General features: G+C 36.5%; 1 protein-coding gene across 4 annotated transcripts in view; it reads left to right on the top strand.

Annotated features, from left to right (window-relative positions):
* The window catches only part of ARL15 (ADP ribosylation factor like GTPase 15), a 291,798-nt gene that overhangs the window by 80,424 nt on the left and 192,799 nt on the right, over window positions 1-18,575 (top strand). For all 4 annotated transcript variants that reach the window (XR_010083393.1, XM_063421567.1, XM_063421566.1 and 1 more), the window contains 3 exons: window positions 9-153; window positions 3,277-3,336; window positions 15,354-15,562. Coding sequence is in view for 3 of the 4 variants with exons in the window: in XM_063421567.1 (XP_063277637.1) it covers window positions 9-153; window positions 3,277-3,336; window positions 15,354-15,562 (414 nt within the window). In the remaining variant the exon portion in view is untranslated. The remainder of the gene's footprint in view (window positions 1-8; window positions 154-3,276; window positions 3,337-15,353; window positions 15,563-18,575) is intronic.

Raw genomic sequence — 18,575 nt, 5'->3', positions numbered from 1 at the left:
CCTGGCAGTGTTTTAGAGCACTTTGCTGCAAGGGACCACCACCACCACGACCTGAGTATGACTTGGTTTGCATAGGCCTCTCTGGTTCTGGCAAGACAAGTCTTCTGTCTCAGCTCTGCAGTGAAAGCCCGGAGAATATTGTGTCTACCACAGGTAGGATGCTGCTTTTATTCCATGGTGTGCTGGAATATTGCCCAAAGATGACTCCTGAAACACACAGCAAAGGCTGTAGAGAGCTTCAGCCTACCTAATGGATCACTTTGGAGCTACCACTATTTTCTATCAGTATTTGTTGATACATTGGGGAATATCCATGAAAACATACAACTTGGAATATATTAGAAGTCTGAACAGTGTGGTCTAATGAACCATAGCAGAACCATAACATACAGTAGGACTGTACTGTAGACACACATTAAAATATTTCAATCTTCTCATTTTACTTTCCATTTTTAGACCATCTCACTATATATCGGAGAGAAAAAATGAGAATGTGCTGTGAAATAGAAAAGGACAGTGATGCTCTGAAACTTCAATTGGGATTTATTTCTGTACATACTTGGTCTACACTGCCTTGTGGTATATGCTAGCAACCGAATGAATAAATGTAATGGAAATAATGGGGTTTTGGTGATAATCCCAGCTTTTTAGATGAGCAACAGGCTTGTTTTTGTAGTAAGGGCAGATTGTGATCCAAGAATCAATTTACAGAAAGTTTCAGTAGTACTGAGAAAATACATAAAAACAGACAGTACAACCAGATACCTTAAGTCCACAAGATTTGAATAGGCATCTTGATAATGATGAACCAGAATCCCTAATACTGAAAAGCATTTTTGATTGAAAAAACCCCGAAACAAAACCAAGCAACCAACAAAAAACAAACAAAGAACAAGACAGCAGCAGAAAAACCAGAAACAAACATATGAAGCAAGAAGAGGGAATACCTGGCTGGAAAGGGCACATTAGGTCATGGAGGTTGAAGAAATCTGGTTCAGTGGCTGCAGCAATTATTGATTTGCTGATGGAACCGATACTAAGTGTTGTGCAAGTACCTTATGTTTACAGTTACATGGCTTCGTACTGTAGCTGTGGTTCACAGGCTTGAATTTCATGGTTGGGCCTAAGCAACCTTAACTGTTTTTCAGTGTATGTGTTCTTAATTTACAAGAACATAAGATCACATAATATAACTGTAAGTAAAATGTAAAACAGGTACAAGAAAATAGTGTTTTTATTAACCTATGAATAATTAACTTATGGTCTCTACAGTGGTGTTGCTGGCAATGTTAGAGACCTGATAGTTGTGAGAAGGTGACAAATTCAAACAGTTAGAAGAAAATTGTAGAGCAATGAGCCTTTTAATATTTTTTTTTATCCCTCTCTTGAGCTTTATTTCTGGGATTAGAACAATTATACTTTAACACTTTAGACCCTGAAAGAAATAGTAGCAGTAAATTTACTCCTTGGGGTATCAGGGACAAAAAAGGTCAAGACTAGGAACAGCTGGTTACACCACCTTTTAATGAGGGGTGGGACTAGGGGCGGGTACAACACAGAAACCAATCAGAGGTTTATAAGGGAAGAGTCAAAGGAGGGACTTAAGAGTCAAAGGAGGGACACCCAATAACAGGGTACAAGGGGAGTGTACAGTTTGAATACACCAATGGGGGTTCGCTCTGCCTAGAACCTTCCAGAACCAGGGGAAGGGCTAAACACTGATTGACCTCTGGGTAGGTGGGGTAATGCACAAGGCCTTGGCTTGAGGGAAGATGGACATGGGGGTTTCTAGAAACAGGGGAAGGGCTTTTGGGGCAAATAACAGCAAAGAAGGGAGGGCCATAACTCAGGGTAAAACCATTCCCTATTCAGGGGAAAAAACAGGGATCAACCATCTGAAAACTTTACCAATAGAAATGCACTACCACAGGATGCAATAAATGCTATTATGTATTTAGGCAACTAGAGGAATGAAAAACAACTCTGAAGAATACTAGGCAGGTAAACCAAAATGATGCACATCTAGGTTATTCAGCTTATAATTAATCTTCTTAAATGTGGCATATCAAACAATATTGTGGAGAGTGCAAGATTACAATGTGACAGCTTCTCCACTCAGCTTTCAAATGATAATGTATATTACTGCTTTTTTCATCAATGCAACTCAGTCCATAGCATTTTTTCCTTGTTTTTTTTCCCCCAAAGAATTTATGGTTTCTTTTTAAGACAACAATCCCCAAAATATTTCATAATTATTCCCTTCAGATTTTCTTGTACTTTCTTCTGTTGCATCTAGCACTGACCATAGCAGGAGCACTGTAACATCTTATTGTCCTAACCAGGGAGAAAAAACATCTTATTTCTGTTAAATGATAGCTAATAAGCATGAAGTGAAACGTGTTTTCTCAAAACTTTTTTACTGTGTTCACAGGTATGTAATCATGTTGAAACTACTTGTGCTAGATGGAAATAAATTTAATGTCTGTCTGGTTATTTTTTGCTGAAAGAGCAGGCATAGTTTTTCTTATATAAAGTATTATGTACACTTATATATATTTATGCACTGAACATGGAAGATTTGGTGTGTAATACATTGATATGGTTGGGACCCTTTCACATTCCCTTTTTCTTTTCTGTCTGAATTTTCAATGAAGGGATCACATTTTGGGTGGGTTTTTTGTTTGTTTTTAATTTTTTCTTTCCATTTTAAGCAAATATCAGGCTAATAGAGGATTCATAGATATTTCCAGAGTTCTTATGACCATTTTAATACATCCAACTAAGGTCTGTACAAGAAACTTTCAGTTAATACCATTTATAGAGAGGATTACTAATCCAAGTACAACCAAAACCTATGAAGTTTAAATGGAAGAATACAGTGATTTGAATCGCATATCGTCTTCAGTGTCTCCTAAAATTTGCAGAATGATCAACTCATATTACTGATAGTCTGAATTACCTTCTTTAGCTCCAGATGCAGTAAAAGATTGTTTTATAGAAGTATATTCTGGTAGATGGTCTAGATAGAAGTTTTGTGCTAAATTTTGTGTGCCGGGTACTTATAATTGCAAATTGCATTGCTTATCTTGATTTATTCTTGTCCCACTCCATGACATTCCTCCACCTCTTACCCTCTTCTTATCTACATGTTGAAACAGAATTTCTCAGTCAAAATTCTGGTTCTTGATGAAAAAAGTTTTTTCTGAATATATGCAATTGATTCCAAATGGCCCCTTTAACAAATAGCTTACTAATGCTCTTTATTTTTCCTCCTAGGTTTTAGTATAAAAGCAGTGCCATTCCAGAATGCAATTTTGAACGTAAAAGAACTTGGAGGTATGGCATTTATTCTTTGTTTATAAAGCATGCAATTTCTAAATCTCATAGTAACTGTCAGTTGTTTTAAATTGTTAGTTATTTTAAATTTTAAAATGATAGATCAGTACAGCTGGAGTTAAAAATCTCAGCAGATAAAGTTGAGAAAAGTTGTACAAATCCTGACTTCAGGAAACAAAAAGTAGAAATTAGGAGGAGGAGGAGTAGAAGGCGTGTGGTGTATCTCCTTAATGTAATTTCTTGGATTGCAGTGTTTAAGTTATACAGAAACACAAACTGGACTGTAATTTTAGTATGGCTCATGTGGCAGCTCAAGGAAGTGTATGTTCCTTGTGTTTATTGTATGTATAAACTTTCACTTATGAGAACTGGCTTAGGTAACTATGTGAACATTTGTCAAAACCAATATATTTACTGCACCACTGAAAGTGTTGCAAAGGCAGCCAACTTATAATGAGTTATACTCTTTGAGAACTGTTCTCTTGTTGGCTTTATTGGATTTTGGAGCAATGGTTGTTTTATGGTTGTAGGATTTTAAAAAAATTTTCTGTATCCAGACAACCTATTTGGCTCCCAAGTCTGATTCTGAATCTCAAGTGAGATTGTTTGTTAGAAGTGAGAAAACACTCTCCTGAAGTGAGTTCTTATTGAGTCTAATGTTCTTCTAATTTAAAACTCACTTAGATCTTCATATTCTAGGATTTCTGTATATCATATATTGTATGTCTGTATATCTTCTTAATACGTTTAGGTAAGTGTAATAGACTTAATATTAAGTATATTTATTAGATTTTTCATTAAGCTCTCTTAAATGATCTGGGGTAGAATTTGACTTGGTTCTTGAGGAAAGTTTCAGGAGCTCTATTTGCATGGTAAATGTCTTACCTGAACTTGTTTCGAGAAGGCTTTGAAATAAGCATATGTGGAAGGCATAGCATTTCCTCATTACTACCACTTCTTCATGGATTTAAGCATACATGTTCCTGTTTGAGCACTCATTCTGTAAAACCTACCAATCCAGTAAGTTTTCTTTCATAAAGGGACCACTCCCCAGGATAGTGTAGATACTGCTTGAGTGTGTTATGTGCACTATGTGGTCTTAGTCATAATGTCACTTTTTGGATTTTCTTAAAAGTAGTATGAATCATTTGCGGTCCAGTTTATACATTCTGCCACCTAAGCTATGTGAAATATATAATTCATGTGGGTAAATAAAATTTTTAATCAAGAATTGAAGTCTGTGTATTCTATAGGAAATCCTTGTTAAAGTCTCTTAACCTTTTCTGATCATGTGACTTTATCCAGGTATGTGTATTTTGAGAAATTTTATCTTGGAGAGTTTCTGCTCATGACGAGGAGTAATCCAGAATGCTTGATTTGTTGTTTTTATCCATTTATGTCTTCTCAAAGACAGAAGGATTGTCAGAATTTTTTACTGCACATTTTATTTCCTTTTTCATTTGACCATGGGTGTTTGCATGTCTGTATTTAAAAATTATGTAATCTGATTTCTTGTATGAAATATTGCAGAGAAATGCTAGTTCTGTTACCTTTTCATTGTCTAGGTAAAAGAGCAAAAGCAAGCTTCCAAAAGTTTATTTTGTTCCAAAAGTTGGTGGTCACTAGTGGTTTTCCCCAGGGCTCATTATGGGTCCCAGTTTTGTATAATATCTTTATTGATGACCTGGACAAGGGGATCAAGTGCATTTTCAGTTTGCAGATGACACCAGTTTGGGTGGGAATGTTGATCTGCTGTGGGGCAGGAGGGCTCTGCAGAGGGATCTGCACACGCTGGATCATGGCTGAGGCCAATGGGGTGAGGTCCAACAAGGCCCAGGGCTGGCTCCTGCCCTTGGCTCACAACAGCCCCAGGCAGGGCCACAGGCTGGGACAGAGGGGCTGGAAAGGACCTGGGGGTGCTGTGCCAGCAGCTGAACATGAGGCAGCAGTGCCCAGGGGGCCAAGAAGGCCAAGGGCATCCTGGCCTGGCTCAGCAGTGGTGTGGCCAGCAGGGCCAGGGCAGGGATTGTCCCCTGTGCTGGCACTGGTGAGGCCACAGCTCGAGTGCTGTGTGCAGGGCTGGGCCCTCAGTGCAGGACAGACCCTGAGGGGCTGCAGTGAGTCCAGAGAAGGGCAGGGCAGTGGGGAAGGGTCTGCAGCACCAGGGCTGGGAGCAGCAGCTGAGGGAACTCCTCAGCTGAGGGCATATTTAGTCTGGAGGAAAGGAAGTTCAGAGGTGACCTTATCACTCTCCACAACTGCCTGAAAGGAGGTTGTGGCTGGGTAGGAGTTGATGTCTTCTACCTGTCAACCAGCAACAGGATGAGAGGACATGGCCTCAAGCTTCAACAATGGAGGTTCAGGCTGGACATCAGGAAGAATTTCTTCATGAAAACAGTTGTTAAACATTTGAATGGCCGCTGAGGGAGTCACCATCCCTAGAGGTGTTCAAGAAACAACTGGACGTGGCACTTAGTTCCATGATCTGGTTTACAAGGTGGTAATAGGTCAAAGGTTGTACTTGATGATCTCAGAGGTCTTTTCCAACCTAAATCATTCTGTGATTCTCTAGTCAGCATTTAACCTTTTAGCTGAAAAATGTGTTTCTGTTTGATGGGGATAAAACATGAGCTTTCTAGAGAAGGTGTGGTTTCTCTCTTGGTTCTGTATGAAAATAAACCAAGGCATTTTACATTCGTCACCCCAAGGCATCACTGTTAAATATTATTTTGGAATTTCTGATGTTGAAGACAAGCCCGTGTCTTGCCTGATTTCTGGGGGTTTTTTTGTCTTATTCCTGGTTTTTGCCTTCAGTCATTATGCTATTTTTACATAATTTCTCTTTACTATAATGTGAACGTCTTGTCCAGACATTTGATCTTGGAAACTTGAAAGAAGGCATCCTTTCTTAACACTGTCAGTATTTACATGTTATTTACAGAGTGAAGTTCTATATAGTTTTAATTTTTGTTGCCTTTTCTTTTTAGGTTTAGGTAACAGAAGTCTTCATATATCATCATACAGTAACATATTAACAGCCAGTATTTAAAACACAGCAGAAGTTATACTGCTTAAGGTTCTTATATTTAGCAGCCAAGCATTTATGTGAAACAGATGCTGACTGTGCAGTATCCTTTCTGTTTCGTTGAAGTAGTATTCTTCCTTGAGGTCAAAGATGGTGCTAGTTTTTACTGTGCTGGTTGTCTCCAAAGCTGATAATGAAGCCAGATTTTATTTCTTCATGTCTACAGGGATTGTAAATTTTCAGGCAAAATATATAGAACATAGTATCTCCTCTTTAATCTGTTGAAGCACTGATTATCTGTTCATCCTCCTTTAAGATTTAGGGACAGGGAGCAAAGTTTGTTGTGCTCCCTTTGCAGAAGTTTTTCTTTGAAGTACATGATTCTAGAATATTAAAAATTGAACCTTATTTTTGGGGCTTTTAAAATTGTTTTTGTTTCCTAAGACAGGAACTTGCAGTCCTAAAAGAAAACAAATGATTTATCCAATTTGATAAGTGGTAAATATTTTGCTTAAAAACGATTGAATTTGATCCTGAGAAAGTAAGAATATATAGAGAGCTTTCAAATCTAACATTAGGCTTTCTTGAATTACTTGAAAAGAAAGTCTTGCTTTATTTGCTGACCTAGTTGAACTGCTTGTTCTCCAAGCTGCTGTTTTGCTATACCAATAATCTCTTTCTTGTCCTTAAAAAGCTAAAAAATTACCATTCCCCCCAAAAAAAATTCAGTCTATAAGATAATACGTATAGTTTAAATTACTGTGGAGATGTGCCATGCCCTAGTCCACATTCTTTCAGAGTGTACTATTACAGGACAATTGGAAATATCTGTCTTTATTATGCAATTCAGCTGAATAATGGCATGGAAAGAAACTACATTTGTGATAATTTCCTCTTATGGTGCAGTAATTTTTTGTGGGAACTAAGGATGACATTGTGTATGATGAACATAGAGAAGACTGGGGGAAGACTAAAGATTGGGCAGATGATAGTGTTTGTTGTTTAGAAGATTCTAACAGTGTTTTGCTGAAAAAAGTCTGGGATGCAGAATGCTGAGGTTGGTTTTCAAGATAGATAATGGAGGTGTAAAGGCAATAGGAAGCTTTTTCTTTGGTTCTAACAAATTCCAACCTGGAGACACAGTGGCTGAAAGCACCATTTATTCTCTGGTTTTTTCAGTTATTTGCAGTTGTAGTGCTGTCAAAACAGAATATAAAGTTGTGATTTAGATATTTATTCAGGCCTGTATCCATAGATTTAAGGTAAATCCTGGTAGTCAAATAAGAATTTTCACTTGTCTTTCTAGAATAAGTTTTTTAATAATTTTGTTTGGTATCTTGTAAATGCAGGCTTAGAAACTACAAGTGTGAGATGTCAAATAATGAGTCAAGTCAAATTTAAAAGAATGATTCTGGATGTGAGCAACTCTTCTTCATACAAAGTTTAAAAATACTAACAGCATGCTATACGGTTTAATAATATTCCTTCTTTTTTTTATTAAAATATATTGCGTATGATTGTGTTAGGTTTTGTGGTACACTCTAAAGCCATTTTCTCAAACATAGAGAGTACATGTTGTGTATTCATATTGGAAAATTCATCTAAGACAAAAATCTCTGTTCAGTGCTCTGCTCAACAAGAGCAGAGTGGTTAATATCAGGAATGCTCTTGTCTCCAGTTGGTTGAGCATGCCCAGGAAGAGATGAGAACTTGCCTCCCCACTGCTGTTACTTCTTAAGCTTGATTACCAAAGTCATAAATTCACATTCTTAGGCCAGCTAAATTAATTGTCTAGGTGACAGCTGGAGAACAAATAGCTTTAAATAGGTTTGGTTAAACAAAGCATGCGTATTTTGCCTTAATTTGGAAGTGAAGAGAAGCAGAAAAGAGAGTAGGAGGAAAAGCCACACTGTTGTGCAGTTGAATGCAGTTTCCAAGTTGAATGGAAAATACAAAATTCTGGAGAAGACAGCAGCAATTGTCAGGTGATATCTGCCTGGTGAAAAAAATTATGGATGTGGGAGAAAATAATGTTGCTCTATTAATTAGAATTTAAAATCTAAGTATTTTTTGGAAATTTCTCTCTTCCTTTGCTGTATGGAGGTAGAGTACTGAACACCCTACTGAACACCTAACAACACAGAGCAGCTAACATTTCAAGTTAGTAATAAGAAAACTTACCCCACAAGTAAATGCCAGCCTAAGTCATCTACACAGGGATGAACTAAGACAAAGCCATAAAACCTCCATACTGTACTTGACTAAAAGGCACTTAGACACCTCTACCAAATCTGTTGTGGAGAACATGCAATGCCATCTGCAACACAGCTGCATCAAACAGTTTACAGAATGTCTTAGCAGATGAAATTTCTAGATGACCCTGTTGAGCTGTCCACGCTGTGAGTCGCACAGAGACATTCCACTTGCAAAAGCATTAAAGTTAGATCTGTTTGCTATCATGCCCAGCCTGCCATTCAAATTGTGTCTGAACCCAGGCTCTGTCACATAGTTTCCTCATTTCATAGATGAGAAAGATCATTTACACCTGCTTATGGACCTCTCTAATGTGAGTCTGAGGAAGCTCTAATTCAGCATAGTGGTCTTACCACTGTTCTTTGGAAATCCTGTGCTTTTGCTACAATTAGGTTTTTACAGTGTGAAAAGATATCCTGCAGTTTGTCTCACTGCAAATAGGAACCATGCAAGCAATGCCTATCACAGCTGTGTAAATAGGATAAGCAAAATACAGAATTTCCTAGTTAAGCTTTTTGTGGGTGGGGACTGGTTGTTTTTGTTTGTGAGATATTTCATGGAGAGAAAAGCAAAACATTTGGTTTGCTTAAAATTCTCTGTCTCTTGTTGGGCTTGCAATGCCATTTTCTTAGGCAGAATCAAAGGATAGAGTGTAGCATCTTAGCGAAACTCCCCCCCTCCCCCACCAAAAAAAAAAAGAAAAAAAAAGAAGAAAAAAAAAAAGAAGTTTTATCTTTGATTCTAGACAGCTAAATCTTTAAACTTCTGTGGGCCAATTAGCACAAAGGCTAAACAGAAATACACAGCTGTGGTAGACTTGCTGCTTCTTTTGTATGCCTACTAGTTTGAAGTGTCATAGAGAAAGATGTGTTTTGAACTTTATTTGAGATTAGCTGCACTGTTATCAAAGCTGTGACTACAGCTCAGGGAACTTTGCTGGGTGCTGGCAGCAGTCCTACTGTGGAGTTGTGTCTCTACTTCTGAGATCCTGGCTGTCTCAGAGTCCTCTAGCAGATGTGGGAGAAGGACACAGACACAGATTATCTTGTTGCCAACCAGTCTTTGCTAGCCCTAGAGGGCATACTGTGTTTGTGAATTTAAAAAACAAACAACTCCAAACTCATTAAAAAAAAAAAAAAGAAAAAGAGGGGATGAACAATGGCTGGCTGTGCCACCTTCTGCAAACTATTAAATCTTTAGATATCGGGCTTAAATAGATGTCAAAGCATATTGCAGGGCACACATATCCTTCTCTTTCTTTTAAATTAATTTGTAATTTTTCTAATGAACTTTATAATAAAATTTATGTTCTTGACTAGAACAAGAGATATTTGTTTCAAATTGCAGGTTTTATTTTTACATGGTAGTATAATACACACTCTCAAGTAGATCCAACTGGCTTTCTGCAGGCAAGTATAAGGATAATGTTTTTAAAACTTCCAAATGCATGAAACCCAAATGCTGTTCCAACAAATTTAAATATCGGAGTAAGGTGGAGATTCAAAGTTGGAAACAGCACTTCAGTTAGCTAATAAGGAAAATACTGAAGGCTTGACTTCCAGATTAATCTCACTGGGAAAGCCTGGAAGGCAGACAAGATATGACAGAGATGGTTTCCATAAACTTTGGTTTGATAAGAAAAATAAAATTAAGTACCATAAACTTACATGCATTTCAGATTTTGTATGTTTTGAATACAAAGGCAGAATCTTTTTCCTCAATATTTTTTGTCTTTTTTTTTTTTTCTTCTATGCTCTTTTTTCATACTGTATTTGAATTGCTGCAGTGAATATAGCTGATCTGGCAATCTCAAAATATTCCTCTTTCTGGGGAAGAAGTGCCAATTTCTTGCTGCCATGTTTTGTGCATTGCAGGAGTGCACTTCCTGAAAGCCTAGAAAAGGTAGGCTGCAATTACTTGGTCTTAGACCCTAGGAAGCAGAAGTCCTGGGACTTTTGGAAATGAAGAAGGTTTTGGTTTAGCATCTGTGTTATCACAATAACCATACAAAGTAGCCATAGAAAGATGGCTTTACACAGACATTACACACGTGAAAATGTTTCTATCACTGTGTGGATGTCTCTGTCAGATGGGACAAAGTCCATGCACATTCATAGCAGGTATCTTAAGCAGGATTTATAAATTTGTTTGTAATAAAAGGGAGATAACACATTAAAAAAAAATCTGTATATGGGATTTATTCAAGGGTGGAATACTGAGAAACCTGCCCAAGATAAATAGGGATCATCCACATCTCTTGAACGTGTTTCAGGCATCTTCATGACTACTCAGGAAAATACATCAGTTTTACTTGTGGGGATGTGAAGTGAAGGTACAAACCCCAAATAGATTTAGAAACACTTGTTTTCCAAAGGTTTTTTTGGGGTAAGAGACTAGGGTATATTTACAGATTTTGCAAGAATGGATAAGAGATTTCTTTTCCCTTCCCTTCTTTCTTAGTCCCTCACCCATGGGCCAGTGTTACATACAAAAAGATTTTGTGGCAGAGTCCTTGGCATTTTTTTCACCTTTGTGCATACCAGAAACATTCTGTTTAATATCAGTTGAGGAATGATCTATATAATATTTTAATTAACTACAAAACCTTCAGAGTATGTAGGTGAGTGGATGATATATTTGAAGTGGTAGAAGAGCTGTTTGCAGGCTACTTTCTGTCATGTCCCCAAGTTAACTGGTTTTGATGGGAAGGAAAAAAAAGGTTTTCCCTCTATTTGAGACTATAACTTCTCCAGACCTGTGATGTATTTTGAGGTTAACAAGAGCTTTCATTTGCAGACTAGACTGTGTTGAAGAAAGGGCTCTGTGACATTCATTGTGCTCTCAATGGAGAGTTGCTGCAAGTCTGACAAGTAACAAATTTGACAGATGAAAATTTCTTTCAGTGAATTTTTTTCTGTAATGCTATGTTCTGTTCTCCTAAAAGTACTGAAAAGAAGGGAATTGAAGGTAGCCTCAAAACACCACTGTGAATGAAGATGTAAATAGAGGTATTCATAGCTGAAAGAAGATTTTCAGCTCTGTGTTTTGCATAATATTTACAGGAGTGTGTACTGGTTCAGGTGCATGTTAAACTTCACATAACTCAGAATCTTCCTCCCAGTTCCCGAGGGGTACTGTTAGCACTGATACAAATAATTAACAATGTTAATATGGGCACACTGTTCCTTTGACTGATGATAAAGAAAAACCACTTACTTTATATTTTAAAATATTAAAATTAAGATCTTTAAAATTACAGTTAGTTGAGTAAAGATGTCCTGTAGTAATGCTAAATGGTTGGGGTTTTTAATTGCAGCATCGTGTCAGTTTTCTGTAAGGAGAGGTTTGGGTTTTTTCCTGTTATAATGTAATTCAAGCCTACATTTGATTGAATAGTATTTTTTCTTTTAGAATAAGTGGTGTGATTGTGTTGTAGTCTGGATTTTGGTGGGTTTTCCCACTAGTTTATTTGTAAATTGCATGTTTTAGTCACAGCACAGAACTCCTGTAAGTTCCTTCATTGCTGAGGGAAACAAATCATGTGCTTAATTATAGGTAGTGGCTCTTGCTTGTGTTTGAGGAAGCTGCTACCCTGAATGTCACATATTAGTGAACCTGTCACATAGCATGTTCCTTAGGTCTAATGTGAATTACGTTTTTCTGATGTTTTGGAGAAATTTTCCTTTTTTTAAATTTTTATCTTAGTTTAGGCAGTTTATTGGTTGAAGAAACAGGCGTATGGTTCAAAGCTATTAGAGAAACACATGATAGTAAGCTCAAAAACCTAAGTGATTATTCTATGTGTTATTATTGTTTGATGTTTTGGGTACTAGTTAAATTCCTGTTTTTATCACATCAGTCTTCTGAGAGCCTAAAGATGTTTAATGGATACACACTATATTCTGGGTTTCCAAACACCTCAAATTTTGAATCATCTTGTCTTTGAAACTTTTGGAATAGATGAAAAAATAAATTACTAAGATAGTTTTGCTGAACTGCACCTACAACAACTGCTTGCTTTCTAAGGCTGTATTTGTCATACCACAAAGTGTGAATGGCTGAAACACTATACATAGACAAGTGTTTCCTGCCCAGGATAACTCCGCTCCACTGCTCTGAGGAAAGAAGCTGAGAGCAGATTCTGTTCCCTGGATATGAAGAGTTAAGGCAAAAGAGTATCACATTATTTGTCTTGTAGAAATTTTGACTTCCAGCTGCTGATAGGTTATTGATGCCAAGAATTATTTTTCAAGCGCATTTGCCAGAAAAATGGTTTGAAATGGCACCCTAAGGTACATGCTTTATCAGCCTTTTTTCTTGTCTGCTTAGTGCAAATTATTTTTATTCTTAAATCTCAGGTGATTTCCTCAGAGTTGAAGTGTAAGCAATTTCAGGGCATGTCATTAGAGTAATGGAAGATCCCAAAGAAAATACTAAGTTTCATGGGACACTGTAAGTTGGTTCTTATGACTATGCTATGGTGACTGACCAGGGCTAGAAAGAAAGGGACTGCTTTACTTTGATGGTGGTTCTTTTGGGACAGCTGACATGGAGGAACAAAGTTGAGCTGCTAAAGAACGTGAACCAAAACTACTTACTACCATAAGGTCAGAAAATCATCATACTTCTTTTCTGGCTTCAATGTCCCATGCAAGGATACATGAGCTGCTTTCTTCCATGTGCCTGGATATGAGAGTTCAAGTGCTCTGCAGTTTATTGCAGGTTTTCTTTTTAGAGTGAGTATGATAACAAAGACAAGACTCAGATTCTACCAGTGACATGTGATTGAAAAGTAGCTGACTGATGCTTAGAGCAAATAAGACAGATGTTAGGTTGCTCGGAAAAAAACCCCAACATTTCAAAGAACTGATCATGGTCGTGGTCTTTAAGTTCATCGAAAATGATTCTCTACGAGTTTTTAAAGTAATGTGATACTTCAGATGCCTGTGACACTACTGTGTGTGGCTATATAAATAGTGTCCCTCTGGAAGCTTGCTCTACTTGGTTCTGAAGTAGAGAGCTGTTTGGAAGACTGGGCCATCTAACAGATGGTATGAATTTCTTTACAGGTACAGTTGACAGATTTTGTGTGCTACAGAAACACAGAATTAGCTTTCAGTGCAGTCCCTCTTCTGTAGATATAATATTAATCTTCAGATCTTAATGATAAAATAAATAAAACATCTGTCCTGTTTGTACATTGTTATTTTAAGTCTGGTTAAATTAAAGAGATTAAGCAAGGTCTTGACTAAGCCCCGTGACTGTTTGCCTTCAAGTAGTCAACTCTGTAGATCTCTTGCAGAAAAAAAATGATTAAGTATGATTTCAGTATTCTCTGACAGCTGTGTGCTGACAGCTTCTGCTGCATGGAGATACAGAAACAAAGTGTTCAGGGTTCCAGTGTGACCAGTAAAAAGACAAAACTAACTCCATTAGGTGAGATTTGAATACTCTTGAGTAGCATACCTAAATTTGATGGGGCAAATTTCTTACTTCATTTTTCTTTAGTGACTGTTTTTTGTTTCACAATTAAATTAAGTTAATATTTTAAATACTGCATAATGCTATGGTCGTTATGTGGCATTAAAATATCATTTTGTTGCTCAGAAATTTTGTGTCATTTTGTTTTACTGAAAAGTAGAATTTCATTATTTTCAGCGTTTGGTTCTTGTGTATACTTGGAAGTTCACTTCTCCTTGTCTCAAAATAAGAAAAGTGCCTATAAAAGGTACCTTCCACACATTTCTGCAAGTCACTGTCTGGCAGACATGTCAAGTTTTCTACTAGACTATTGCTACTTCTGTTCACTGTTCAGTGTTTGTCCCCATGAGTGTAGTGCCAGATCCAGACATACAAAGAATAGCCCATATCCAAATCATAGTTTAGATAGTTTGACAGCTGTCAAATACAATTTTTTTTTTCCTACCTCATTGCTACAACATATGCTGCTCTCCAGGGGAGACAAAAGCTTTCTGTTGATAACCTTAGTGCTTGGCTTCTGTTGAGATGGCTGAGTGCTGCTGAACTGTGTCCTAAAAATTACTGTGGCATATAAGCCTATACAGTCACTCATGTGTCTGCTGTTGGGCTCTTCCAGAATCCTTAGTGTGGTTGACAGAGCAAAAGTAGTTGAACTAAATGCCTTTGCATGTTGTCACCCTAGCTCCTCATTCACTGTTCAACTCACTATTGTATCATCATTCTCCTCATTAAGTATCTAATTACTTTAATAGGCTTTCCTGACACCTTTTTTCCCCAATTATGAAGTGGTTGCCTGATGGTTTGGAGATGAATTGGAAGACCTTATCAGAAATGAGCAACTGCCATGACAGAAGCTGCAGGTTATGACAAGGAACTGCAGGGCAAAATGAAAAAGAATGGGTGAAGGTTTAGGTATTAGTGCCAAGATATTCTAGTGAGAAGGTAAAGGATTAAGCTGTCTGGTACTGTAAGCATGGTAGTTCTGCCAATACTTGTTAACAGAGCAGAAGCTTTAATGGAGGAAAGCTGCATTGAATCAACTTCCTTCCTTATTTAAACAATGTTGATTTGACATTGGGGGGTGTGTGTTGGATTTTTTGTTGCTTTTTTTTTCCTGTTCATTCTTTTAATGATGATTAAGAGATAAAATATAGTTAACTGTTTTGATCATTTTAAGTAGATGGTTTATTCTCATTTACAAGTGTTACATTTGTTGAACTATTCTTGTTTTAATTAGTTCTCATTATTGTCTTGAAAGGAGCTGACAATATCAGGAAATACTGGAGTCGTTACTACCAAGGATCCCAAGGGGTAATATTTGTACTAGACAGCGCCTCCTCTGAAGATGATCTAGAAACTGCTAGGAATGAGCTGCATTCTGCTCTCCAGCACCCACAGTTATGTACTTTGCCGTTTTTAATATTGGCCAATCACCAAGACAAGCCAGCAGCTCGCTCAGTACAAGAGGTATGTTAATGTGGCAGCTTCTTGCCTGTTTGTATTTACTTTCTGCACACCACTGATCCACTGTCACTTACTGCCCTGACATCCTGGTTAAGGGCTGGCCTCAGTTTCTTCTTTACTGTAAGTATGCAGACCAGGAACAGTCCCAATCCCTAAAAACTCAGTCCACTGTACTCTATACAGGCTTAGTTGTTCTGGAAAACAGACAAGTAATACTTGGATACAAACAGATCTTCTGCTTTTACCATATTTTGCTTAAGGGAGAAAAGATGTTTTTAGAGCTACTCTTATAAAAAGCTGCTAGGACAGTGACTTTTTTGTTTAGCTTGGGTTTTTATTTACTATTAGTTTTAATTTTGCACTATTCCATTACTCCATTCTTTTCAACTGCTTAAAGCAATATGTTGCGGCCATAGATTGTCTTTTTTATGTAAAAGCTTTTTTCTAAACTGCTGTGTACTGACATGAGGTCAGAGTTTCAATTCCTGTTCTACAGTCCTTAGCTGGTTCTGATCTTCCTGTTCCAAGGAATACTTTTGTCTAATTTCTAGCTATCACACAGTAAATTATGTAATTGTTCTATTCAGTGTACTTTTTGCTCTGTAGTTTCTGAGAAATTCATCTTGTCTACATGCCTATCATGTCAGATACATTTGAGGAAATGCTGAAAATTACTTCTGAAAATGTAGGAAGAAGTTATAATCTGGTTGTGTCATTCTGTTCATAAATGTCATTTAAACAACTCCTTCTCTTAAAGATTATATGTGAAAACCATTTATTCTGTGAGTGCAGCAGAGTGAAAACTGTTTCAGCACCTTACTGTGTTGCTGCTTTGTATTTAAACTGTTTCTTTCTTGGATTTTCTTTTTCTGAAATATGAAGTTTTAGACTTTCAGCTCAGAACAAACTGATCTGTAGAACAGCTGCTCTTAGTACAGTGTAGTTGAACATACAGCCTTTACTTCTTTATTGCTACTTACGTCTCCTTTCTGAGTCAAAAGAAATTAAACTTACTATATGTTAGGAAGCGGTGTAAGTATGACTGGAGTATAGCAGTGTTTTAAGAAGAGATTGTAACAGCTTTGTAAACTACATTGTAAAGTATTTTTTCAAATTGTTGGTCCTTTTCTCTGAGAATTCATTCTTAGAAAAAAATGGAATTTGGATTTAATATATCAAATTACATTAAAAAGTAAACAAAAATAATGCAGGGATAGACCGTACAAGTTCTAGGTCTTGTTCATATAAAAACAGACTTAGAAATAAGTAACGAATATTTAAAGAGATATAATATGGATTTTGATATGTAAGTTTAATAGTTTGGCCTAATTTATTATACAGCATAAAAGCAAAACATGCAGTCCTAAACCTCCCACTTAAAAAATGACAATATCCCGAGACAAAAATGATTTGATTTTATCATCCAAATATTGTCTACGTGCCTTGGCTTTAACTTTTTCGTAGAGCAATACAGATCACATTTTTCATCAACAGAATGGTTGTTTCTCACATGATTTAAGTATGTCTTATTTTACGATATTTTTCATTTGTAAAGTAGACAAATTTGGTTCGATATTAAGTGAAGTTTTTGATACCAGATAAAATTTAGTCAATGTTCTTTGTCCAATTTCATATTAATAATGAATGCAGTGCCAGTTGGTTTTCTTTACAGCAAATTATACTTCTAACTCTCTCATTTTGCAGCTGAGCCCATGTGGATAGACTTTTGGGCCTGAACTGAATTTGTGTATTTAGAGTTAGCATTTCTTTTCTTTTATTGGCAGTACCCTCATTTTCACCTCATTCCTCATTACCAGTTACATGAAATCTCAGTAGGGTAATAGATCTCAATATGCTTACAATAGCATTTAAATGAGTTTCTACTACATGCTTTTAAAAAAACCCTTACCATTTATTATCATAGCAGACAAGTCTTGATTGCTAATGTGAGTGTGTATGAAATGCAGAATACAACGGTTTTCTTAAGTGTGCACAGCACGTGCATATTTTCAAGAAAAAAACCACACTGTATCAAGAACCCAGTGATTTTGAAGTTCTTTAATTAAGAGTAGTGGAAAACAAAATTAAAAGAAAAAGGGAAAAAAAAAAAAGAGAGACAATGTCACAAAGTTGTTACATTGTTCCTGAAAAGAATGATTATCTGTGTTTGCTGTGTATATGAAGTAGAAGCCGTCTTTGGTCATTTTTACCAATGTTAAAGCTTTCTTAAAGGCTTTGCTCTGCTATTGTCCTCATTGTTGAGATGTAGAATAGAAGTAAAATGATGAATCATAAGACCATTGCTTATATAAAACCAACACGTTAAAGTATGTAACAAATATAATATGTTGAGCATTGAGAGTTTTATTAGACATTTTTGCAGAACTAAGTCCATTATAGGTATTTTCTTGATTTTTTCATGTGTTAGAAGACAGACGAATCACAGTTGAAATTTAAAAATGTGTATGCATTCTTTTAGGCAACAAATTGCCTTTCTTTAATGGATATGAAAGGACTCCTTGGAGTATAATTAAGGAAAATGTCTGAGTTGAGTGGTGCATAATAGAAAATGTAGAAAAATATTTATCTACAACAAAAATTCTTCCCAAAACTGTGCAAGTGCCAAGCAGTTTCTGCAACAGATGTTAGTTATATTTTTTGTTGGGAAGTGCAGTTGCTTCAGTTTTTCAAAATGTTATACTTTATTTAATGTGTTTTTTTCCGTGCAGTGCTTAGGTAGAAATGATACTGTAGAATCTATGTGCTGTAAGTAATGAGCAATAATGTCATGAATAGTTCAATTCACAGCTATAATAGATACTTGCAAAAATATCCCAATAAGTTAGTTTATGAAATGCAATTTAGCCTAATTCATTTTGCAGAATATACTTCATATTACTGAAGTGACCAGGGAAAATTACAGGAGAAGCCAAGCTGAAATACTGATCAGTAAATGTAATCCCTTTTTCCCCTGAGTTCTGTTGCTTGTTAGCTGTTTCCTAGTTATATTTTTATT

This window comes from Prinia subflava, chromosome Z, assembly GCF_021018805.1.
Source record: "Prinia subflava isolate CZ2003 ecotype Zambia chromosome Z, Cam_Psub_1.2, whole genome shotgun sequence".
Lineage (NCBI taxonomy): Eukaryota > Metazoa > Chordata > Aves > Passeriformes > Cisticolidae > Prinia > Prinia subflava.
The sequence above is the reverse complement of the archived record's forward strand: the minus strand, read 5'-3'. Positions and strand labels throughout refer to the sequence as shown.